Source organism: Octopus bimaculoides, chromosome 8 (assembly GCF_046866305.1).
Source record: "Octopus bimaculoides isolate indiv1 chromosome 8, ASM4686630v1, whole genome shotgun sequence".
Taxonomy (NCBI): domain Eukaryota; kingdom Metazoa; phylum Mollusca; class Cephalopoda; order Octopoda; family Octopodidae; genus Octopus; species Octopus bimaculoides.
This window is the reverse complement of record NC_142935.1, coordinates 16,717,288-16,744,132: the sequence shown is the minus strand read 5'-3', so window position 1 is coordinate 16,744,132 and position 26,845 is coordinate 16,717,288. Positions and strand designations below refer to the sequence as shown.

The following is a 26,845-nucleotide window of genomic DNA, read 5'->3' as shown; positions in this document are numbered from 1 at the left end:
TATATATATATATATATATATATATATATATATATATATATATATACGTCAGGCTTCTTCCAGCGTCCATCTACCAAGTCCACCTACAAGGCTTTGGTCAACCCGAGGCTATAGCACAAAACACTTGCCCAAAATGCCACGCAGTTAGGCTGAACCCGAAACCACATCGCTCTGAAGCAAACTTCTAAATCCGATGCATAAATAATATAATTTTCACTCAGACGAACTGACACGTATTAAGTAAAAGTTCTTCATTTCTCGAAATTCAACATTACTTGGAAAACATCATGAGGAGAGTGCGAAGAAAGAGTGTGATAAAGGAAGGAGGAAGTGCCAATTAAATGAAGTTTCGAAAGCAGTATGTGGGTGTATGCATTGAGTGACAGCAATAGTATTTACTAGCGGAGAGAGAAGAGGAGAAAAAAAGACGTGTGTAAGGTACGCACTGTCTCCAACAGGTCTCGTTCGAATATTTGCTACTACCACCGAGATCTGCACCCGCGGTCGGCTTCACCCGGGCTCGCGCCCGCGGCTTCCATGCGCGCCGCGGCGCCCTCCTACTCGACCTGGCATCGGAAAGTCGCCTCGCCGGCGATCGCGCAACCTGTCACCCGGCCGGTCCGGCATCGGTCGCTCGCTCCAGCGCCATCCATTTTCGAGGCCGGTCGATTCGGCAGGTAAGTTGTTACACACTCCTGAGCGGATTCCGACTTCCGTGGCCACCGTCCTGCTGTCTATATCGACCGACACCCTTTCGGGGATCTAATGGGCGAAGCGTAGGGCACCTTAGCCGGACGTTTGGTTCATCCCACATCAATACTATTATTTCCATCATCACCACAGCTATCGCGGATACAAACATTAACCATACAATCATTAACATATACAATAATAACAAGAATAAACTAATGGAACACGTTCACCATAATATAAGCATCGTACACAAGTAAATTGCATTAACGAATAGCATTCCACCATACATAGATTGTCATTTAAATGTCACAAATGAGATACAAAATTTTTAACAGTAATACTCCAAATGAATAGGAGACTTCAGGGAAAATATAAACAAAAAGCTGTGTAAAGAATTACTTCTTGAAACCCCTAGAGCCATTTGGAGACACGAAACCCCTTTCCCTCCATAGGTATAAGGATAGTGATCCTTTCTTATTTTCCCCTCTCTTATTGAGCAAGGCCATACTCAAAATAGGTAGGGCGAACGCACGTGGGCTAGGGTCACCTTGGAAGCTAAGGCATCTGCTCAAAAACCTCAGCTCACTAAATATAAATGTGCTGGCCATCAATGAGGCCAGAGTTTCCATTCCACAAACCTCCATGAACATATTTGATGGTTGTAAGATCTAATTATCTCTAAGTCGATATGGATTGGGAGACGGAACTGCTGTGTTTGGAGTGGTCTGAATTTAGCGATAAAGACAATCTTCTTGGACCTAGAAGGCAAGTTAGTGATTCGGGATAGGAACAGTTAGTTATCTTGGATATGAATAGACTAGTTGCTGTTTATGCCCCTCCAGGAACAGGGCAGCCAGATTTCTCCAGGCGTCTGAAGGTTTTCCTAGGAACATTCCACCCTTTAGTGTATTAGCACTAAATCAAACGCTTTCTTAGATGCGCGTTTGGATTGTTCAGGACTATCTGAAAGGACAGGTAGCACAAAACTTTGCAAATCTGCTCCAAGCATCTGACAGATACCAACTGGATTTTCCGAATGTGCCATTCTGAACATAGACAAATACATCGAGTCATCCATATCGCATCACAATAGTCTGCTCTGGAGGCCTGTAGCAGATAAGGGTAGCATAACTTGCCCACAGTTTATAATCGTCGGCTACCCAGGCCACGAATTCGTAATCTGTGCGGTCAACATAGATAGGCTTAAAAGGCGGAGACTCGGTTACTGAAAACTAAACGCTTTCCTCCCTGTAGACCAAGCTAAGGGAGACCAGATTAACGAATTAGTTAAGCGGTTGTGGACGAGAGCAATCATCAACAACAAATGATGGGCGCCCTGAAAAGGTAATTAGAGTAGAATCGATTAGTTTTAGTAAGGTCGTGGTGACAGAGAAAAGCAGAATCAGGGAAACTTAGGAACTTAGAAGGGACGCTTACAAAGGTATCGCAACGACGTAGTTGCAGCAAGATTAGCTCACGACGAATTCTTCAACGCGAAGTACGATGGCTACTTTGTCAGAACTAAGGCGCGTGCTCTAAAACACAAGGTGACGAAAGCTGTTCGGGGCCGAAGTGGCGGAGGCACAACGTCGCAACAAAATCACAATTCGGTATTTGGTGGACCATAAAGGGCGCGTGTTAATCGATCCCCAAGCAGATGAGTACGGCCTTTTAGCAGCACTTCGAGCAACTGTTTGGAACGAATGGCAGGCTAGAGTTCAAGATGGATTTTTCTGCCTATCTCAACGGCCTACCTCGACTCTCAGTAAGACAAACGGAATGTTGCGAATGTTGCGAAAAGCCGATAGCAACCGTTTATTTTCCTATCATTTTGGCTCTTATCTAAATCGATGCTAACACTCCAAAATATATCGTGTTTTTATGTTTGGCAAAATAATTGACAATTAATTGCAATAATTGATTGGTCTGTATCCCAATTAAAATTGATTGCTAGGAAAATAATTGATTGAAAATGTTCCAATCAATCATTTACAACTCCTGGCTGTGCCCCAACATGGCCACAGTATAATGACTGAAACAAGTAAAAGATAAAAGATGTATACACACACACATACACACACATGTACATACATTTGTACATATGTATGTATCTACACAACACATAGACAGGCGCATACTTATGCACAGGCAGTGTACAGATGACACAGCTGTAAAAATTCATGTATACACATACATCACAATGGCTAAAAGTAAGTTACGTAAGCACAGATTGATGAAAAAAAAATGTTATCGTTTCTGTCAGAGTTTTCCGCTTTGAAACTAAAGTTTTAGTCCAGCATATGAGTGAGTGCGCGCGCGCGTGTATGCGTGCGTGTGTGCCCGCGCCCGCGTGTTTGAGTGTTTTCATATTTCAGCTAAATGGTTATTTCACTTTCTCTCGTCTGCTCTGGAGTGCTACATATACTCATACATACATACATGCACACACACACACACACACACACACACACACATATTAAATATATCGTTTATCTTTCACTCGTTTCAGTCATTAGACTGCGGCCATGCTGGAGCATCACCTTCAAAAATCTTAGTCAAATGATTCGACGGCAGTACTTATTTTCTTTAAACCTGGTATATTATTTTATCGGCCGCTTCTGCCGAGGCCTTACGTTACGGGGACGCAAAGACAAGTAACGGGGGACGAACACAAATACAAAGACTCACACACACACACACACACACACACACACACACACACACACACACACACACACACACATATATATATATATATATATATATATATATATATATATATATATATATATATATATACGTCTAGCCCTATAGCCTTCTTTGTTTGTTTGTGTCACTGTTTCGTTTTCCTGTCTTGTTTTCTGTCCGCCACTACATTCCTCCATGGAACAAATTTAATTTGTATCCGTGGGAAGAGCCATTGTAACAATGCGTCCTGCCCTAACTCTTCGAAACGCCAGTGTTATAATGGTGGCAACTGATGAAGGAAACGTTCTCTATGTGGCCTGTGTGTTTTCTGCACTTTGTTTATCATTTTGTCCATGTTTTTTTGCAACGTCATGTACCCAGATATGCATCTATATATACATGTAGATGAAGGTATGTACATACATGTACATATATATGCATATACTCATATATATATATATATATATATATATATATATATATATATATATATATATATATATATATATATATATATTAGAAGGTTCAGAGGTGATGTACAGGTATGATATATAAGAAAAAATAATAAGGTACTCAGAGATCTGGATGGTTGTACATTTACAGATTTTTATCAATATGTTACACGTTTTTATAAAACATATATTAGCGTTTGCATCTACTCTAATAGATTATTCAGATTATATATATATACATAAGAAATGAAAGAAGGAAAATGCACACACATTACATAGTTTTTATGTATTTTTTAATATATTTTATATTGTTTATCGACTCATCTCAAAACACTACTGTATACATCATCTCACAACCCTAGAAGCAACGAGACATACAACACTATTGTGCAAAATCTTCCTTTACTAACTAAGAGACACAAAAATGAACATCCTGAAAACACATAAATTCATCAAATGCAAAAAGCAACACAAATCGCTAAAGAGACTTCTAACAAATGCGAAGCTTTGTACAACAACCACGAAACCAACGGTTAAAAATGTGGAGGCCCAAACTGTGGAACATGCCCCAACCTACTTGAAGGTTCGGATTTCTTTTTCAAGCAAGGAGAGAGGTTCACAATTAAAACCAACGTCACTTGTGCATCGGAGAATCTGATTTATGTAATAACCTACTCGGGTTGAGGACATAGCTATATAGGACAGACGAGTATGAGATTGAGACGGAGAACCACTCTATATAAAGAGCAGATCCGGTTCCCACAATACAGACAGGCTCCTTTAAGTGAACACATACAGAAATGTGCAACTAACATCAAACCAAATTTAACAGTTTCTACCAGTGCAACCATACAATTTCTATACAAGAACGTTTACATAAAGAAAATTTATTCATCGAAAAATACAGAACACGTCTAAATATGCGCGCATAACCAACTTTGATCTCTATACATATTTTAATTTACGATTAGATATCTATCACTGTACATATTTCTGCTCTCTACTTTAGCTTTTGAATTTTTATGTATATCCTCCACCCCCGAATGATGAACAATTATCTCCCCTGTCCACAAAAATAACGATTACCAATTACCTCTCCTTAGATTAATCTACTTGTTGAATCAATCGTTCATAGACTCCATGCACAACATGGACAAAAACATTTTTATTAAAACCATTTTAATGCCATGATTAGCGTAAGTAAAGCCGGTCGACAAACACAATATAAAATATATTTTAAAATATATTAAAACTATGTAAAGTGTGTGCATTTTCCTTCTTTAATTTCTTTTATATATCACAACTCCCCATTTGGGGATAATCGAAATTCTTCCCTTTCTGTTACTATATATATGTATATATACATTTTTATTAAAGCTGCAAAAAATCACAGAAAACTGTTATTCAGAATTTCCTGTTTCCGTTCATCGGACAGTTGTGACCAAGACTGGAATAAAATTGTGATAGTACATGTAACATATGATTTGATATAATTCAGTTTGACGAATAAGCATTTGAATTTGATTGGGTAGCTTATTTTCAAAATATAAACGGTGTTGTATTCGCTAAAGGTTGGTCGGGTGTATAAACTGAACAGTAAGATATAAATATGTTATATCATATAATATAGAAAAAAACCTTGAATGAAGAAGGGAATAATGCATTTCCAGAAAAGACTAATTAATAATTGATAATCAATAGGGGCGTAAGTTTGTTCTTTTTTTTTATTTAAAAAAAAACCATAGATGAAAGAAATTCCTAGGTTGAAAAATTCTATAATGAGTTTCTACTAAATATATGCACACATACAAACATATAACTGACTATAAACACATGCGTAAAATACATACACGCATACACACACATATACATATATATACATACATACATACACATATATGTATACGAGTACTCACACAGGTGAGCCCATATACACATATACACATCTCTACACATACACATATACACATACACGTACAAAAATATATACGCGTATATAAGGTATATGTAGAGATGTGTGTATGCATGTATGCACGTGAATATATATGCATAAGTGTGTATGGGCTCACTTATGTGTGTGCTAGCATGCATATATGTGTATGTATGTTTATATATATATATATATATATATATATATATATATATATATATATATATATATATATATATATATATATATATATATATATATATAAGAGATTGCAGGAGTGCAATGAAATGATTTAACAAAAAAAAACAACAACAACTAAATATTGTTTATAAATAAATAAAGGACCGAACCAGTGCGTGTGTTTATTACCGGCATAATGCCTCTCCCAAGGTTTAATAGAATTTCTTTCAACACACATATTCACATCAAGAATCTTGCACACCAAATACACGTACGAAATATACAACAATATATATCATATATAATATAGATATTATATATTATATAATATACAAAATATATATATCATATAATATATAAATATTATTCCTAATATATATTATATATAAATAATGCATTTGTATTATATATCTAATATATATTGCATATGAATAATGCATTTGTATAATATATCTACTATATACTATATAATGTATACACATTATCTATATAAATATTACATAAGTGTGTGTGCGTGTGCATGTGTGTGTGTGTATCATTTATGTTAATCGTAGTTAATCCATTCACAATTTGTTTTCCTTTCGTGACCGTAAAATCTGAAAGTGCTTGACACATCTTATGTTGAAGATCGTATCCGGTTACGTAACGAAGCATTGTCATGTAGATTAAAAAACAGCACAGTTAAAAATAGCACATGTCAGTGAGTCAATGGGATTTCCTGACACTATATAGTATCTATATTTAGGAATGGTTTTATATCGCTTCCTCCAGCTGTATTAGTCTTTCAAATCACTATGTGTGTGTGGGGAGTGCATACGTGAGCGCATGCAGATTTGTGTCTGTAATTTGAGAACTGGCATTTGTTTATATATATATATATATATATATATATATATATATATATATATAAAATAATATAAAATGGGACAAGAACGCAAAACATCCAGACAGATGATACAAGAAAGGGACAACAAAACATCCAGATAGACGATACAAAGACAACAAGGACAGATCATTCCTAGTTTTCTTTCCTCAGTCGAGATCCAGATTATCTTTGCAATTTCGGCTGGTTATTCTCGACATTGCTCCAGTCTGGCCATCCCCAAGGAAAAATTAAGCTAAGAGCATTAGATTCCTTGGAAGAAAGCAGTGAATGTAAACAAAAACAAGGACGGAAAAAAACGAAAAATGTTACACAAATACAATAAAAATAATAACAGGACATAAGAACAGATGTCTTTCGACTAAGGACGAATTAAATTAAGCTAGCGTGTATGGAAATAAGGCCTTACAGCCGGGATACAAGATTTCACAGGCACAGGGAGGAATATCGATGTTGCACGCACAACGGCCGGCCAAGAAAGAAAGATCAGGCTTGGCTGAACGCCGGTAACGTGGGAAGGAGGGAAAGTGTAAAATTAGTAAACGGAAACTCGCTGTGTGCGTGCGTACGTGAGCGCATGTAAATTTGTGTCTGTAATTTGAGAACTGCCATTTGTTTATAAATATTTGTTTTAACAAATAAACAGAAAGGTGTATTAAGCATTTTAATGCTGAGGAATTCATATTTTCTAATAGTTTACCTGGTTAATGTACTGACAGTGTGGAAAAAAAATAATGATTAACTCATTAGTCTGTCACATTTGTATCGGATTTAATTGATATTCCGAGTTAAAGTCTTAACAAGAGGTTGTACCAAAAAGAAATATTATTGTTGTGCGGTGTAGTTATTCTCCAGGTCTTTGTTAAACTAGATTCATCCAGCAGCTCTTCTGTTGCAAGGATTATCATCACTTACTGAGTGTTTCTTCGGATGTTAACTCGCGTCTCGCAAGGTGATATTTGCAAGGCCAGGAGCTTACAGTATACGCACTCACATATCCCTTAACAAATGCCAAAAATAAGGCAACGCCGCTTTCTTGATGCATTTAGAAACTGAAAGCGAATAACACTGATTAAATAATAAGTTAGTTAACAGCAGAAACAGCTACCCCTTGGTATCAATAGCAGCATGTTATGTATTGCAGAGAAATGCCGTATAATTTCATAGCCCACACACCTAACCAAAAGCAAAAGTGATAACTGCAATAAATGATATGAGAACAAATTCTCAGAAATTGTGTGCATTACAAGAGGAGGTTATAGAGCGTGTCTACACCGCTGAAGACAGAATCAGCAGAATAAACTCGTATATTTCTTCAACTGTAAGACAGCTTAGAGAGCAGGCCAATAGGAGCCTCAACGTGGTCGCTCGACCTATGGAAATGTCACTCAAATATCTTTCACCTTATAGCCTTAAAAAAGGAAAAATCCAAAAATCCATATATTACCTTATACCAAGAAGATGGGATGATTATAGCCGGAGTAACGTAGAAACGTAGATCTTCTGACTGACTGATCTAGGGTTTAAAAAAAAACAGCGTGGAGGTTGCCTGATATGCTCTAATTACTCTGATGCTATTTTGGTGGTGGAGTGGTTTTTCACAAATTTATTTTGAGCTCAAATTCCACCCTGGTTATATATGAAAACAAAAAGACTGCTACTTTGCACTTGATACAGTACATACACTGCCTGAAGACAAAGAAAATATGGGATCCCTCACCTTCTACTAACAACTGTTTCTGTGAAATCAATATTCACAAAAAGCATATTTATTGGCTGCTCAATCAGTTTACTAGAGATACCCTTCGAAAAAAGAAAGAGAAAAGTTAAAAACGGACGTTTTTTTTATCATACCTTCACTGCTAAGACATTGCTTTTAATTAGATATTATTCATAAAATATTACACGAAAGCAAATGTTCAGGGAAAAATTCTTTTGTTTGTTTTATTTTTATGTTAGTTTTATTGCAATTTCAATCATAATCTTTTTTATGTATATTCTCTAGGCGAGCCAAAATAATCGCTTCCTTCTTCAAGTACTTCTTCCGGCTAGCGTCTCAATTTTCGACCGTCTCGTTGACGTCATGTTGCTTGGGAATCCTCTATTTTTACAAGTCTATTTGTATTTCGTTCAATGGGAGAGATTCTATTTCATATTTATTATCTTATACTACTACTACTATTACTACTAGTGGAGGCGCAATGGCCCAGTGGTTAAGGCAGCGGACTCACAGTCATAGGATCGCGGTTTCGATTCCCAGACCGGGCGTTGTGAGTGTTTATTGAGCGAAAACACCTAAAGCTCCACGAGGCTCCGGCAGGGGATGGTGGCGAACCCTGCTGTACTCTTTCACCACAACTTTCTCTCACTCTTACTTCGTCGTTGTAATAACAATAATAAAATTCCAGTAATACATATCTGTACTTTGATCCTAATTGTTATCATCAGTGTCGAATTTAATTCTATTAGTTAAGGATATTAGATATGTGGGAAATTTGGCTGGCGACGGTTGGTGCTGCACCTTTCGGAGTAAGAAAGAGAAAGAAAGAGGGTTTGCTAAGAAATATAAGGGAGGGTGAAGTTTCCCTTTAAGGGGAAAGAACAGCTCAGGGTTTTCAATTTACTCTTTACTCTTTTACCTGTTTCAGTCATTTGACTGTGGCCATTCCGGAGCACCACTTTTAGTCGAATGAAATCGGCCCCATGATTTAATCTTTGTAAGCCTAGTACTTATTTTATTTGTTTCTTTTGCCGAACCGCTAAGTTACGGGGACCTAAACACACCAACATCGGTTGTCAAGCGATGTTGGGGGGACAAACACAGACACACAAACATATACACACACATATATATATATATATATATATATATATATATATATATATATATATATATATATGTATATACGACGGGCTTCTTTCAGTTTCCGTCTACCAAATCCAAGGCTTTGGTCGGCCCGAGGCTACAGTAGAAGACACTTGCCCAAGGTGCCACGCAGTGGGATTGAACACCGAACCATGTGGTTGGTAAGCAAGCTACTTACCACACAGCCACTCCTGCGCATATATATATATATATATATATATATATATATATATATATATATATATATATATATATATATATATATATATATATATATATATATATATATATATATATATATATATATATATATATATATATATATATATATATATATATATATATATATATATATATATATATATATATATATATATATATATATATATATATATGCGTACATATATATATATATATATATATATATATATATATGACTGGCTTCGGAGGCTGAAGAAATAAAAGAAGTCCTGAATAAGATTATTAAATTCTACAATGGGTGTCGAAGGGAAAAAAATATGTGTGTATATGCATACAGTTGCATATATATATATACATATATATATATATATATATATATATATATATATATATATATATATATATATATATATATATATATATATATATATATATATATATATATATATATATATATATATATATATATATATATATGTATATATATATCGTGGCACACTGTAGGTTACGACGACGAGGGTTCCAGTTGATCCGATCAACGGAACAACCTGCTCGTGAAATTAACGTGCAAGTGGCTGAGCACTCCACAGAAAGTGTGTGAGAAAGCTGTGGTGAAACAGTACAGTAGAGTCCTTCCTCTCCCCACCCGCCGGAGCCTGTTGAAGTTTTAGGTAGTTTTCGTTCAATAAACACTCACAACGCCCAGTCTGGGAATATATATATATATATATATATATATATATATATATATGGGAAAATGTACGAAAAAAAACAACAACAGACGAGGACAGGTGGTGTAAACAACAAAAGGATGTATTAGTTTGACACTCGGGAATATAGAAAGTCTTTAACGTTTCGAGCTACGCTCTTCAACAGAAAGAATACGGAGGAAACAAGGAGAAAACAAGGAGAAAAACACGGAGAGAAAAATTGAATGGTGTTTGGTCAACGATATGTATGTATGTATGTATGTATGTATGTATGTATGTATGTATGTATGTGCTTTTACCTGCATACACAGTTATACACATGTATGTTTATGCTTTTTTATAAGTACATGTATGTGTTCTCATAAATGCAACGTTACTTAATATACATGCAAACACACACATACACATCGTAAATGTCTTTAGTCGGTATATAAAATAAAAATCGTACGAGTCGCTGTGTGGTAAGTAGCTTGCTTACCAGCCACATGGTTCTGGACTCAGTTCCTTGGGCAAGTGTCTTCTACTAAAGTCCCTGGCTGACCAAAGCCTTGTGAGTGGATTTAGTAGACGGAAACTGAAAGAAGCCCGTTGTATATATATATATATATATATATATATATATATATATATATATATATATAGTTGTATGTCTGTTTGTCTCCCCCATCATCGATTGACAACCTATGCTGGTGTGTTTACGTCTCCGTAACTTAGCAGTTCGGCAAAAGTGATCGATAGAACAAGTACTAGGTTTACAAAGAAGAAGTCCGAGAGTCAATTTGCTCGACTAAAAGCAGTGCTCCAGCATGGCTGCAGTCAAATGACTGAAAAAAAATAGAAGAATAAAAGCATATCACCTGAATAAATTAGTTAATAAGTAAAAAAGAGTGAATTATATATTTCTTTAAAGGTGACAATGACCAACCAGCTTTCGGCTTCTCAAACAGTATTCATCACAATGCTACCTTCGTTACGCTGTCACACTCTATTCTCTATATTAAACAAACCGACCCACTGTTATTTTACTTCATGGTCCACACTATTCCGACCAGCTTTACGGTTGTCGTTGACACTCCGTCGCTTACGACGTCGAGGGTTCCAGTTGATCCGAGCAACGGAACAGCCTGCTCGTGAAGTTAACGTGCAAGTGGCTGAGCACTCCACAGACACGTGTACCCTTAACGTAGTTCTCGGGGATATTCAGCGTGACACAGTGTGACAAGGCTGACCCTTTGAATTACAGGCACAACAGAAACAGGAAATAAGAGTGAGGGAAAGTTGTGGTGAGAGAGTACAGCAGGATTCGCCACCATCCCCTACCGGAGCCTCGTGGAGCTTTTAGGTGTTTTCGCTCAATAAACACTCACAACGCCCGGTCTGGGAATCGAAGCCGCGATCCTATGACCGCGAGTCCGCTGCCCTAACCACTGGGCCATTGCGCCTCCAACAGCTTTACGATACTACTTTTCATTTGACATGTTGGTACACAGACATAACAGACTTATTCCCTTAGACACCCATTGTAGAAATTAATAATTTTATTCATGACCTCTTTTATCTCTTCAACCTCCTAAGCCAGTCATTAGGACAAATTTTGATACCATTGTCATAGAGTCCAGTTTTAATCGTAAGTCAATATTGCCTAGACTTTCAGATCGCTTGAAGTCTTGTAAAATACTCCTCGCGCTTTGGTTACACATCTGTTTGAACGTCTTATCATTTTTTTCTTTCTTTCTTTTCTTTTTTGCTCCACCGACTTTGCTGATAAGGCTTCCGATATATATATAAAGGTCTCCTCAGTCTAATAGTTCACTGTGAGCAGCGTTAAGGGTAGGATTGTTAGAGTTTGTTTACATGATTTGTGATTTTGATAGGATGGGTTACCTGCGGATGAAATGTTTGACCGTTAAAAACGTGTAATCGTTGCCTGGAGAAGTCTAAAGCCCCTTTCAAAACTAAGAACAGTTTAACCCTTAAGATCAAAACAGTATTTTAAGTTACATGCCTCTTTACTCTTTTACTTGTTTCAGTCATTTGACTGTGGCCATGCTGGAGCACCGCCTTTAGTCGAGTAAATCGACCCCAGGACTTATTCCTTGGATGCCTAGTACTTATTCTATCGGTCTCTTTTGCCGAACCTCTAAGTTACGGGGACGTAAACACACCACCATCGGTTGTCAAGCGATGTTGTGGGGACAAACACAGACACACAAACACATACACACATATACATAAATATAGTATATATACAACAGGCTTCTTCCAGTTTCCGTCTACCAAGTCCACTCACAAGGCTTTGGTCGGCCCGAGGCTATAGTAGAAGACATTTGCCCAAGGTGCCACGCAGTGGGAATGAACCCGGAACCATGTGGTTGGTAAGCAAGCTACTTACCACACAGCCACTCCTGCAACTATGAATTTTTAACGCAGAAGTTTTTCCCTTTTCTCGGTACAAAGGCCTCACCCGATCAAAAAGTGGTTTGTAAACTCGTAATTCACCCTTGGTACTATAAGTGTACCCCACCACTTTGCTGCCAATGGGCGCTGGAGCAGCTAAAAATAGCAGTCAATATTTCTCAGATCACTTCTTACTGCCTTAAGAATGTGACGGATGTATTACATAATGTAATCTGAATAAATTATGCATGGAAAAAAACAGAATAGTCACGGTTGGAAACTTTTTTAGTCATAGATCAGTGTTGATCCGCGATCAAAAAGAAAAAAAGAAAGAAAAAAACATTTTAAGTGAAATTTCCAAGTAAGAAAGGAATCTAATTGAATGAAAAGAAATCTAAGCGTTTAACTATGTCTAAATGTTTTTTTTTTTTTTTTATCAATTAATGATCATACGTTTCCTTTTTGATCATCATATTTCGTGGGAAATTTGAACTGGCGACTGTTAGTGCAGCCGCCCGTAGTTGCTTTTGGAGTAAGAGAAGATTATCATATTTAAATATGATCCATCAACAGATTGAACTAGTGAAACAGTAAATGAAAGAAGAGCTGTGGCGAGTAGGCGTGGTTTCTACATAAATGCGGGAGTGTCTCTAATTTGGGATTCTTTTAAAATCACATGCTATTTTGTGGAGGCTTTTGAAATCAATATGTCACTAATTCATACTAAATAAATAATCACTAAATTTCTTTTATTTCTCTTACATCGTGGAATTTTCGTTGATATCAGTTTTTAGAAGAGGCGTGGTATTTATCATGCATTTTAAATGCTAGAAACCATTGTAAACTTCTCAGAAATTGCGCTGAATTACGCATGGTAAATTTAACTCATTTTGCATTTGTTGCTTTACCTGCGTGGGAAAGAATCCAAGAACCATATAGTCAAGGACTTCTTATCAGGAAGTGGCATTAATTTCGATTTCAGTCATGTTTTCTCTATCTGTTGTTTCGATGGTAGACATAAAAATCAGTTGGTTTTACTATGAGTCACTGTTGCAATGGATTTAGCTTCTTAAATAGAACTGATTACTTTCATAAAAAATTTGTAGTGTCCGTATTTATTTATCATAAAACAGTTATGTGATACTTTATTTAAGTAATCTCATGTAGAGGAAACAAACGCTTTACTTTGTGTGAAGTCCGGTCAACACGAAACGTCAAAGACTTTCCGTATTCCCGAGCGTCATACTAATACATCCTTTTGTTATTTACACCACCTGTCCTCGTCTGTTGTTGTTTTTTCGTATATTCTCCCATATATATATACATATATATATATATATATATATATATATATATATATATATATATATATATATATATATATATATTAATATTATATCGGTTTAAAAAAACCTTGACAATGTAAATATGTTAATAGTTACCATGGGTAGCAAAATCACACACAAAACAAACAGGATATCACACCCGTTTTATAGGTAGAAATACCAAGTTAAAGTGATGCATTTTGAGTAGATATGAATAATAATATTAAATGGAGCAAAACGCATATAAACAAAAGTTCCTTTAATTCCTACATATGTTTCAAAATATATGTGCACTCTACTCCAAAGAAGTAAGAGCTGCTGGAATTCCACATATATTCATCGTCAGGGAACCAACATATAGAAGCAAGACAAATGCGAAATGATCTTACTTCTTTGAAGTAGAGTGCACATATATTTTGAAACATATATAGGAATTAAAGGAACTTTTGTTTATATGCGTTTTGCTCCATTTATTATTATTATTCATATATATATATATATATATATATATATATATATATATATATATATAAATAATATAAATAATATATAAATATATGCATATATATATATATATATATATATATATATATATATATATATATATATATATATATATATATATATATATATATATATATATATATACATATATGTACATACCTCCTTTACTTTTGAATACTGTCCTGATGTCATATGGGTCGCATATCTTTTGTATCTTTTCGAAGAAGCCTTTCACATAGGGTAGACAGAATGTGAACAGTTTATCGGTTTCGTCCTCTCTTTTCTTCATATCTGAAGAGGATAAAACCGATAAACTTTTCTTCATAACTGAAGAAAAGAGAATGATGAAACCGATAAACTGTTCACAGTCTGTCTACCCTATGTGAAAGGCCTCTCCGAAAAGATACAAAAGATATGCGACCCATATGACATCAGGACAGTATTCAAAAGTAATACAGCACTTCGCAAATATCTCCTTCGAGTAAAACCACCAATAGAAGAGAATATGACCAAGAACTGCGTGTACTCCATCCCATGCAGCTGTGGTAAGTTATACAAAGGCGAAACATGCCGCCCCTCGAAATAAGGGTCGAGGAACATCGCAAAGCTGTGACACGGGGAGATATTGATAAATCGGGGATAGCTGATCATGTATGAAAAAATGGAGACCACCTCCACCTGTGGGATGAAGTTAGAATAATAGACAGAGAACACTACTGGAAAGTACGAAAACTAAAAGAAGCAGCACATATGCTAGGACACAACAACCCCCTAAGCAGACCGAGTGCAGATATGAACAGCATATGGGAACTCGTATTAAGGAAGGATAGGAAAATATTAGATTTATAAGCCCTAAAAATTCACTCCATAATTGCCCACGGGCATATGGCGTAGTGGTTAAGAGCGCGGGCTACTAACCCCGAGATACCTTAGGAATGAAAACCCAGGTTCAAAATTTTCCCAAGACACCTGATGAAGGCTGGAGGGTATATCAGCCGAAACGTTGTGTTAACAACAAACAAGATGAGGACAAATATCCGTCAAATGTAAATAATGTAAATAATGTTGTAACGATGATAGTAGACAAGGTCATGATGGTGTACTTTGCGAATTAAATAAGGCGGGAGACGTAGAGATGATGTAAGAGCAACAAAGAAAATCACTCACCATAAATGCGGAATGCGTATTCCAGTTTCGTTTCTAATGTAGATTTATCATTAAACACAGATAACATATCGAGGAAATCTTCAAATGTTAAGGCTCCATTGTCATTGGTTGAGAATACTTGACATATTCGGTCTTGGAACGGGTTTACCTAAAGAATATATATATATATGTGTGTGTATATATACATTACACATATACATAAACAGACATACGAGGGGGTGTTGAGAAGTTCTTGGCTTTGGGTAAAAGAAAACACAGGACGTTCAATTTTGATTTTATTCAACATTTTCCCCTCTCAGATTAACATCCTTCTTTTTCTTAGACTTGTAAAAAAAACTCCGAAGGTTGGGTCCCCAGCCAGGCCTTTCGGGGTACCATTAAAGCCAGGAACTTTTCAACACCCTTTCGTGTATACATGCATATACACGTATATGGTTGGATTTCAACTCAGAAAGACGTAACTAATATCGCCAAATATTTTGACCAGTTGTCTAACGAGTTTCCCAGTCTATCACCCAATTAACTGAAAAGTACTGAACAATTCAGGATTCTATTGTTACAAGTTGTAGTTTATTGTCTGATGGTGAAGGGCACCAAAAATGAATCTATGAAGATGATCTACCCGATGCTCACTGATACTACGGACTACACTGTAATCGTCCCAGGAATACGGACTGTGATCTTAAGAGACATCTGATCTGTGGAGGAGACATCTGATATATATATATATATATATATATATATATATATATATATATATATATAATTGTTAAAGAGGACAACAAACGCTAAGGCAAGACAAACATATACGTTATTATTATCGGAAAAATTTAATCTTACAGCTGTGACTCCGATATTCCGTCATCGAAGACAAATAGGGAAAATGTGAATGGTATAGATTGATGAAACAATGGCATAGAGGACAGGAGAAAAAGAATAAAGAAATGAACCCCCACACATAACACTTACATACATACTTCCATGATCGTTAATACATACGCTTGTATATCTTTTCTTTCAACATTAGTACCTTAGAAAATAACTGTTAATTCTTTAATTTTATCTTTATTTCTAAGCCTTAATTTATTAAATCCCCTAATATTTAGTTGTAACTCTTATTCCTAAATATTTTAACATTCAGCTGGTTTCTTCATTCACGACTACCTACATACTCACACCCCCATAGCTAAAAGTATTTCTACAGCCACTGACCTTAGCCTTAAAACGGACACAAACACTTACTACTAGATTTCCTTCTCAACCGCCACAAACTAGAATAATAACACTGGCACCTACTATTCTCTTTGAATCCCTTGCATTTTACTTATTTGTATATTTCTATGTTATCTTCCTTTACCTCATCCTCTCTCCTTTTTCACCCTTATATATTTATTTATCTTCTTGTATATTTTTGTACATTATATGTATTTTCATTATACCTTGTTTTATCCTTCATACCAATCTTTGCTTTCCTCCTCCACTTTCTGTACCACCTGCTCCCATATCTAATACCCTCTTCTCTTTCTATTTATTTTACTTTCTCTTTATCCCTTCACAGATACCTCCGCTACCATTCTCTTACGAAACTTCGATACGTTCGCATTTATGTCTGGATATTTGCACTATTTTACACTATTAAGGCAATAACCACACATGGATTCACACATGATTATACCAAAGGACTTATGTACTAACATCTATACTATCGGAAAGTTGAACAGTGAACTTTTATTTTTTTTTTTTTTTCTTCATTTTTTTATTCCTTTTCTCCTATCCTCTATGTCATCGTTTCATTAATCTATACCATTCACATTTTCCCTATTTGTCTCCGATGACGGAATATCCCATACTTTGGGATATCCCAGAAACAGCTGTAAGACTTTGAATTTTTCAAATAATAATAACGTGCATGACTTGGAGATGTTTGTCTTGCCTTAGCGTTTGTTGTCCTCTTTAACAATATTATATCCAGGAGTGGTTGTGTGGTAAGTAGCTTGCTTACCAACCACATAGTTCCGAGTTCAGTCCCACAGTGTGGCACCTTGGGTAAGTGTCTTCTGCTATAACCTCAAGCCGACTAAAGCCTTGTGAGTGGATTTGGTAGACGGAAACTGAAAGAATCCCGTCGTATACATATATATATATATATGTGTGTGTGTATGTTTGTGCGTCTGTATTTGTCCCCCCCCCACCACCACCACCATCACTTGACAACTGATGTTGGTGTGTTTACGTCCCCGAAACTTAGCGGTTCGGCAAAAGAGGCCGATAGAATAAGTACTAGGCTTACAAAAAATGAGTTTTCAGGTCGATTTGTTCGACTAAATGCAAGAGTAAAAGAGAATGGTTCCATAACTCCCGTCTCGGCTATGACCTTGGAGCCCTGATAATCCGTTACACTACTTACCCCGCGTACCTAGTCGTTTATATCACCTGTGAAGTAAGCCCCCATATTTTGTGTGTGTATATATATATATCTATATATATATATATATATGGGTGTGTGTGTGTGTGTGCGCGCGCATGCATATCATACTTCTACTTTTACGGCGCTTTATTTAACTGGACAGTAATACATTTGAATTGCAATATTTTATTTTTTCATTGAAAACTTTTTCACTCTTTTCGGTTCTGTTAACGGTTAGGCTTTCGGGCAAGTATACTGCCCCCTGATGTAGCAACATTTGAAATATTGTCCAGGTAAATCTAACTGAAGAACACTAATCAAATTTACGATAACAAACGTACTTGAAGAGTCCGAAACCTAGGTACTAGATTATTCGATTCTTGGTTGTCCATATATCTAATGTTCTTCCAAGAGGTAACACGAAATTTTTTTCTGTTCGCTGCCCGCACACATCTTTGCCAGTATATATACAGTGAAGCTTTACTATAGCGTCGTAAATTTATCCACTGCTATTTCCAGTAAATATTGGTGCCTTGTTGTACCACTATTATATATATTTATATATGTGTTTGTGTGTGTGTGTGTGTGTGTGTGTGTGTGTGTGTGTGCAATTTCCGAAATCTTAAGATAGCTTTCTTGGAGAAATATGTATGAAAATTATTATTTTAAAACGCAATGCATTATAAGAATGTAAATAAATTGCAATTTTTTATGGGTATTTGATTTCATTAAACACTGCAGGATGAGAAACAAAAACAAAGTCCATTTTGGTAGGATTTCAAGTCAGAACATAAAAACGACGTAACCAAATATCGCCAAATATTTCGGCCAATCGTCTGAGTTTCCCAGTTTATCGTCCAGTTAATTGAAAAGTACTAAACAATTCAGGATGTTATTGTTATAAGTTGTAGTTAACTGTATAGATAATTCTGTCTGTTGATTATTTATTTCTCTATTGTATAGGTAATTAACTGCTTAATTATCTATTTAACACCTACAGAAATGTTCATCTTGAATTCCTAGAATTGACATTAAAGATCTCTGCTTGTTGGTAAAATGTTAAGTGGGAGGTGTTTCACTCGGTAAACAATTTGGTAGCTTCAATTAAGGAGTGGACAATTGATAACTTTTCGCTCTTCAAATCCGTTTACAATAAATAAAGAAATAGGTAGGCGACTTGAAAGTTTCGAAATGCTTACAAAAATTCGTTAAAAGTGATTGAGCACAATCTTTTAAAGGTGCTGATGAGATAGAAAGATAGATATAACAGGGAAAGAATAAGGTAAATATTATTTAAACAATTGTTTAATCAAACAGAAAATTAGAAATATTCCATTTTTGTGTTTGCTTTCTACGATATTTTATGTGGAACAAGAAGATACATGACTCCGTTGTGAAGGTGTACGCCTTATAGTTCAATTACTTATTTGTTTCAGTCAGTGGACTGCGGCCATGCTGGGGCACCGCCTTGAAGGGTTTTAATTGAACAGATCGACCTCCAATACTTTTATCTTTTTTAAAGTTTGGTACTTATTCTCACGGTCTATTTTGCCGAACTACTAAGTTACGGAGACATTAACAAACCAACACCGATCGTGAAGCGGTGGTAAAGACAAACAACGCAAACACACACACACACACACATACATATATTCTTTTTTTCTTTTATTTGCTTCAGTTATCTGACTGCGGCCATGCTGGAGCACCACCTTGGGCTATACAAACACACACGCACACACACATACACACGCACACACACATACACACGCACACACACATACACACGCACACACACATACACACGCACACACACATACACACGCACACACACATACACACGCACACACACATACACACGCACACACATACACACGCACACACACACGGTAGGTTCTTTCAATAGATAGATAGATAGATAGACGATGGGTTTCTTTCAGTTTCCGTCAACCAAATCCACTCACGAAGCTTTGGTAGGACTTGGGGCTATAGAACAAGACGTGTGCCACGCAGTGAAACTGAACCCGCAACAATGTGGGTGAGAACCAAACTGCTTTCCACACAGCCACGCCTGAGAATTCAATTCCTAGATCAGGCAGTGTGTTGTGTTCTTGAGCAAGACTCATGATCACATGACCTTACCTTCCTCTGTCTATTCAACTATAAATGAATACCAGTCAGGTGTTGGTACTGTCCTGTCTCCGTCCAGCTGAACATCTTAGATATTCTGATGGCTCCAAACGTTGTAGGGTCTGCAACGGTGTCTGTGTCTACCCATAACTACATAGGTACTTAAAACAGCTCGCAAAAGCATGGTACAAGCGACCAAGCCATACTCATTCACGAATGATTGCTGCCTCTACCTTTTTTAAATAGTTGTGTTGTAACTGATATATTCAAGAAAAGTTAGATTGTCAATAAAATATAAACACACTCCCAGTGGTTTTAGATCACGTTTATATCGCTGTTCGTTTTTAGAAAAGCTTTCAGCAAACAATTGTGAAAGTTTCTTCCATTTTTTCTTTGTATTTTTATTTCATCGGCATTTTATTTCTAATATTTTATTTCTAATATGTACATAATATCCTTCAAATCTTGTAATAATTCTGCTTGTCACTCTGTTACTTAGCCCGTCTGTAACGCTTCCACGTGATTAGTTGAAGGGAAAGGGAGGAATAGGAGGGTAGTGTGGTGAGGGATGTGGGGAAGATAGGCAGAGGAGATACGGAAGGGGAGGGAGAGGTGCTGGTGAGTGAAATGTGTAATTTTTTAAACTAAGTTTTTTTTCTTTCGGTACTTAGCCCGTCTGTAGCGCTTTCACGTGATTAGTTGAAAGGAACGGTGAAGAGCGAAAGAAAAAGGAGAGAGTAGAAGAAGGTGAGGTGAAGAATGAGAGAGAAAGAGTGTGAGTGTTGTGTATTAAGTCTCTATAATTGTGCATAAAGTAGATAAAGTGTATATATAAAGTGCATTAAGTAATCATCGTATTCCAATTCCCTTCACTTTTCAATGATTAGCAGATGAGCGATAGCTTTTGATACAGACACAACAAAGGTTACGCTTTTAGGTTTTTGGGGATAAAGTTTTCAGAAATAACCCAATAAGTTTACCATTAATTCCGTGAAATATTCACAGGTCCAGTTAGTAAGTAACGTAGCTTTTAACTTTTTGTAAAATACATTGAAAGAAAAGAAATTACTCTTGCAAAAGTGTTTACTGTCCAAAATCTAGCACAACATTCACATTCAATCATTGCATTCATTTTGCTCTTTTTCTATTGGTGCTGTCAGACAGAGATGTGAAAGTATAAAATAAAAATTTGTGTCAAAGTTACAGACAGGGAAATGTGTCAGTGCTACCAAATAACCATCTGAAACAATATGACGACATTTGAAAATGAGCAAGCAATGTACATATATATATATATATGGAAAGAAAGAGAGAGAGTAAACCACACATATTTGAGAACATGTTAAACTAGATAAATATGGTTACTTGATAATAATTTGGAGAGAATTTCGTTTGTGTGAGAAAATATCACTAGAATTCTGAAATATGTTGGAAGTAAAACAACTACGCAAAGCATCTTGAACAAAGGAGTGGCTGTGTGGTAAGTAGCTTGCTTACCAGCCACATGATTCTGGGTTCCGTCCCACTGCGTGGCACCTTGGGCAAGTGTCTTCTACTATAGCTTCGGGCCGACCAAAGCCTTGTGAGTGGATTTGGTAGACGGAAACTGAAAGAAGCTCGTCGTATATATGTATGTGTATATATATATATATATATATATATATATATATATATATATATATATATATATATATATATATATATATATAATACACACACACACGCACACGTACCCAACACCTACAACCCCACACAAACACACACACGAACACACACATACTCAAAAACTGCCTGCTGACCTTCCACTGACCATTGTCCATAAGCACCCACTAACTATTCCTGCCACTAATTCCTTCCACTACGTCTCACACACACACACACACACACAAACACACACATACACACTAAGAGATAAACCACCAAACTACGCACACACACACACACACACACACACACACACACACACACATACATGCATACGCACACACACGTTCTGTTATTACACACACACTCGCAAACTCTCGCGCACGCACAGATATTCACCTCCCTTTTTCACTCTCCTGTCTTAGAAAGAACTTTTCTTCCACCACCTCCCCTTCCGGTCCTTCCACAATGTAACCTCGTGGGCATCGGTGCCGATTTTCTCTTCCTCTGTTTTTCCATTCTTTGAACTTTCCGTCTTTCCGACGAAGGGCTCCGCCCGAAACGTCATACTCTCTCTCTTTCCTTTCCCGAGCGTCCAATAACACTATCCGTATCACGTCCTCACTTTTTTGTTATTTTTTTTGTTTTTTTTAAACTATATATATGTGTCTGTGTGTGTGTGTGTGTGTGTGTGTGTGTGTGTGTGTGTGTGTGTGTGTGTTTGTGTGTCTGTGTTTGTCCCCTCAACTTCGCTTGACAACCGATGCTGGTGTGTTTACGTCCCTGTAACTTAGCGGTTCGGCAAAAGAGACCGATAGAATAAGTACTAGGCTTACAAAGAATAAGTCCTGGGGTCGATTTGCTCGACTAAAGGCGGTACTCCAGCATGGCCGCAGTCAAATGACTGAAACAAGTAAAAGAGGAAAAGAGTAAAAGAAGGAAAACATTGAATCATCGTTTCCTAGATATACACAGAACGAAGAAATTGTCCCTATGCTAAAACAAATATATCTATTACAAATATCATCATTTGTTTTGCAAACCGATAACAGTATGTTGGTGGATAAAGCGATACTTTCACTTTATCCACCAACATACCGTTATCGGTATGCAAAAGATTTCTCCTTTGCCACCCGTTTGAATACCCGATTATCACTTTGCTTTTCATCCTTTCGGGGTCGATAAATTAAGAACCAGTCGAGTACTGGGGTCGACGTGATCGGATATCCTCCTCCCCCAGATTTCAGGCCTTGTGCCTACAGTAAAAAAGATTGTTATCATCACCATCATTGTTACTACTACTACTACTACTACTACTACTACTACTACTACTACTACTACTACTACTACTACTACTATATTTATTATTGTTAAGCTGGCAGAATCATTAGCATGCTAGACAAAATGCTTAGCGACATTTCTTCCGACGTTTTGAATTAGTACACCACCGGGGTTGATTTTGTTTTTCATCCTTTCGGGGTCGATAAAATAATTACTATTTGAGCGCTGGGGTCGATGTAATCGACTAACCCCTTCTCCCGAAATTGCTGGCCTTGTGCCAAAATTGTAATAATAATAATAATAATGATAATAATAATGATAATAATTATTATTATTATTATTATTATTATTATTATTATTATTATTATTATTATTATTATTATTATTATTATTATTGAGTGAGAGCAGTGCATGCCATCAAAGTGACACTGGGGTAAAATATACGAAGCCCAGTATACCCATCATGACTACCCGTCTCATAAGGGTACACCAGGCACATGCATCACAATCATATGTACGCAACATGGAGATCTCATACCAAGATAAACAGCGCATGACCTTGCAGGTGGGGCTCAGTTAGAATTTTCTTCAGGTCGAGTAGCCCATCCCGCTCAAAAGGTCTCTGAATAAAGTTTGTTTAAGGATGTTGAGCAAAGCACCCATGTTTCCAAAGGTGAATTATTCAAACCCCAAAGAATTCCTCTGAACACATGGCTATGATGTTTCCCCACTACTTCTGCTCATGATCAGAGATGCACATATCGTCAGCCACCAAGGAACATGCTCAACTGGTTAAGGTCAAACAACTGACAAGCAAATCTATGGTATTGAGCAGAATATTTGCTGTAGCCCATCTTTTTATACCAAAACAAAACAATGTACATGATAACACTTCCAAGCAGTTAAGATCAGAAGCTTGTTACTATTATTATTATTATTATTATTATTATTATTATTATTATTATTATTATTATTATTATTATTTGATGAAAACTCTCATCTTATTTTGCTGGGTATGATGGAAAGTGTCAGCAATCTACAGCCAACAGACTTAGGTTACATTTGTTTACTGGTACTGTTTCAAGAAACCTGCGGAGAATTCTTACAGTTCCAAACAATACTGATTTTGGTAGGTGTGCTATCTTAACAATTGTTCCAATCTCTTTGAGCCATGCTGGTTGTTGAGTGCTGACACTTTCAAGTGCAGCATTTACTATTGGTATCACGTCTACTCTCCTCTTTAACCACAACCTTCGAATTTCCCACTTCAAATCGTCGTAGTTGTTCAATTTTTCTCGTTTCTCTTTGATCTTGTCACTGGGACATGCTATGTCGATCATCATGCAACTTATTTTTTTCTTTTTTATTCACTGCAACAATGCTTGGTTTCCGGTGTATGGTCAGGTAATCGCACTGAATCATTGCATCCCACAGGATTTTGCAATCTTCATTCTCGGTGACTCCTTCTGGAGTTCCCTCATACCACGTCTTTGCTCTTTGTAAGCCGTGTTGTTATTATTGGAAAGGCGGCGAAAGGTTTAGTGGTATTTCGTTCTGAGGCAAAATATTACACCCTAATGCAGTAGCTTAATGGTGCAAAATACTCAATTTAGACAAAAAAAAATTCTTTTTTAGTGTACATAATACACCAAATATTTAAGCAGTAAATAATGACTTTCTCATTGTTTTAATTGCACACATACATACATACTTATATTCATACATAAACGCACACACAAACGTAAATACATACACACATACATACATATATGTAGATATATGTATACATGTATGTATTTACATGTGTGTGTGAGTGTGTGTGCGTGTATGTATGTATGTATGTATGTATGTATGTATGTATTACAATTCTATGGCTATCATAAATGATTTATTTTAGAAACTTAACCATAAGATCTGGTTTCAATTTATCGAAAACAGCTGATCAAAAAGTAGTTCAGCGAAAAAGCACTTGATCGAAATAATTGTTGTTCGAATCAGCAATCGAATTATTAGAAATATTTGAAATACGAAAATTAGGCTAACGGAAAAAGAAGTTATATTACGACGTTTCATTAAAATATCGTTATTAAAATATGACACATACAAAAGCGTATGCTTCACCTGACCACGTGACCGACCAGGCTATCAGATGTTGTTGCACATTGCTGGTCACGATGCGCATTTGCATTGCTTTAGCCTTCAAATGACGCCACCCCGCTGGCTAGGCGAGCAGGACAACATTCTCCCCTGATCGAAAGAGGGACTGAAGCAACATAAAATGAAGTGTTTTACTCAAAAACACAACGCGCCGCCCTGACAGGGAATCTAACCCACGATCTAGCGATCGTGAGCGCAACAGCCTTACCACTAGGCCACTCACCTTCACATGCTTACAATCGTATGTTTTGCAATCTGAAAACCAGTGTAGGTTATATCGATGTCTCTTTATGGCCTTTATCAAAAGTACTTCAAAATTTGTTGTAATCGTATCAAAGTATGAAAACGGTGTTCATGTTTTTACTGTACAACGGAATTAGTAGTTCAACAGGATCGAAGGGTTATCGATAACTACACATAAATATTCGACTCTATTAAGTGTAATTATGAAATTAATCAATGAACTTTTTAAGACATTTTGCAGAAATCTGATAATTTTTAGCACTTCACTCAACTGATGTTTGTTTATTTTTTTAAACAAAAGAAATTATAACTTCTTTTATAAAGAAATTATTTTGATGTTTGTTGAAATTTGATTAATTGTTAAATCGAGCAAATATCACTTAAATTAATTGTTTGTTCGGTGAACCGTTTCTAATAGATTGTATTTCGATCAGCTGTTTACATACGTAGATATACATACTTTCAGTTCAGGTAACGATTGAATTGTTTCCATTGGTAACGCACAATTTCTGTCAACAGAAACATTGGCTTTATCCAAGTTCCAAAATGTTTTAAAAGCTCTGTAATTAAAAGAAATGGAATAAATAATAAACAACAAGAAGAAAATTAATCGTCTTTTTAATTCTATTTTCTTTTCTTTTCTTTTCTTTTTCAGCTACAAAAAAATAATTTGGATAAGAAATACAATTAAATAAAAGGCATACGGGACAACAGAAAGACCACTTCTGCTTTAATAGGAGCCGATCACAAGACGCGAGAAGGCCAAATTCAAATGACCAAAAAAGGAAAAAAAAAAAACAAAAAAAAAAACTCAATGCCGTAAGCTTGAAAGATCGTTCAATGTTCAGAACACTGAATTATGAAATATTTTTGTGGAAAGTGGTGTGGAAAACGGTTTTGAAAGGTGTTGTTTATTATGATATTTTTGATATGCGAAATCAAAACAACAAATGCAAACGAGAAATGGTCGTACCAATTCTTTGCTCTGTC

At 36.2% G+C, this 26,845-nt stretch overlaps 1 protein-coding gene across 1 annotated transcript in view; it reads right to left on the bottom strand.

The window, feature by feature from the left end:
- The window catches only part of LOC106867493 (calcium and integrin-binding protein 1), a 75,929-nt gene that overhangs the window by 30,490 nt on the left and 18,594 nt on the right, over nucleotides 1-26,845 (bottom strand). The window contains exons 3-4 of the mRNA XM_014912378.3: nucleotides 26,316-26,415; nucleotides 15,997-16,144 (exon numbers count right to left, since the gene is read on the bottom strand). Coding sequence (XP_014767864.1) covers nucleotides 15,997-16,144; nucleotides 26,316-26,415 — 248 coding nt within the window. The remainder of the gene's footprint in view (nucleotides 1-15,996; nucleotides 16,145-26,315; nucleotides 26,416-26,845) is intronic.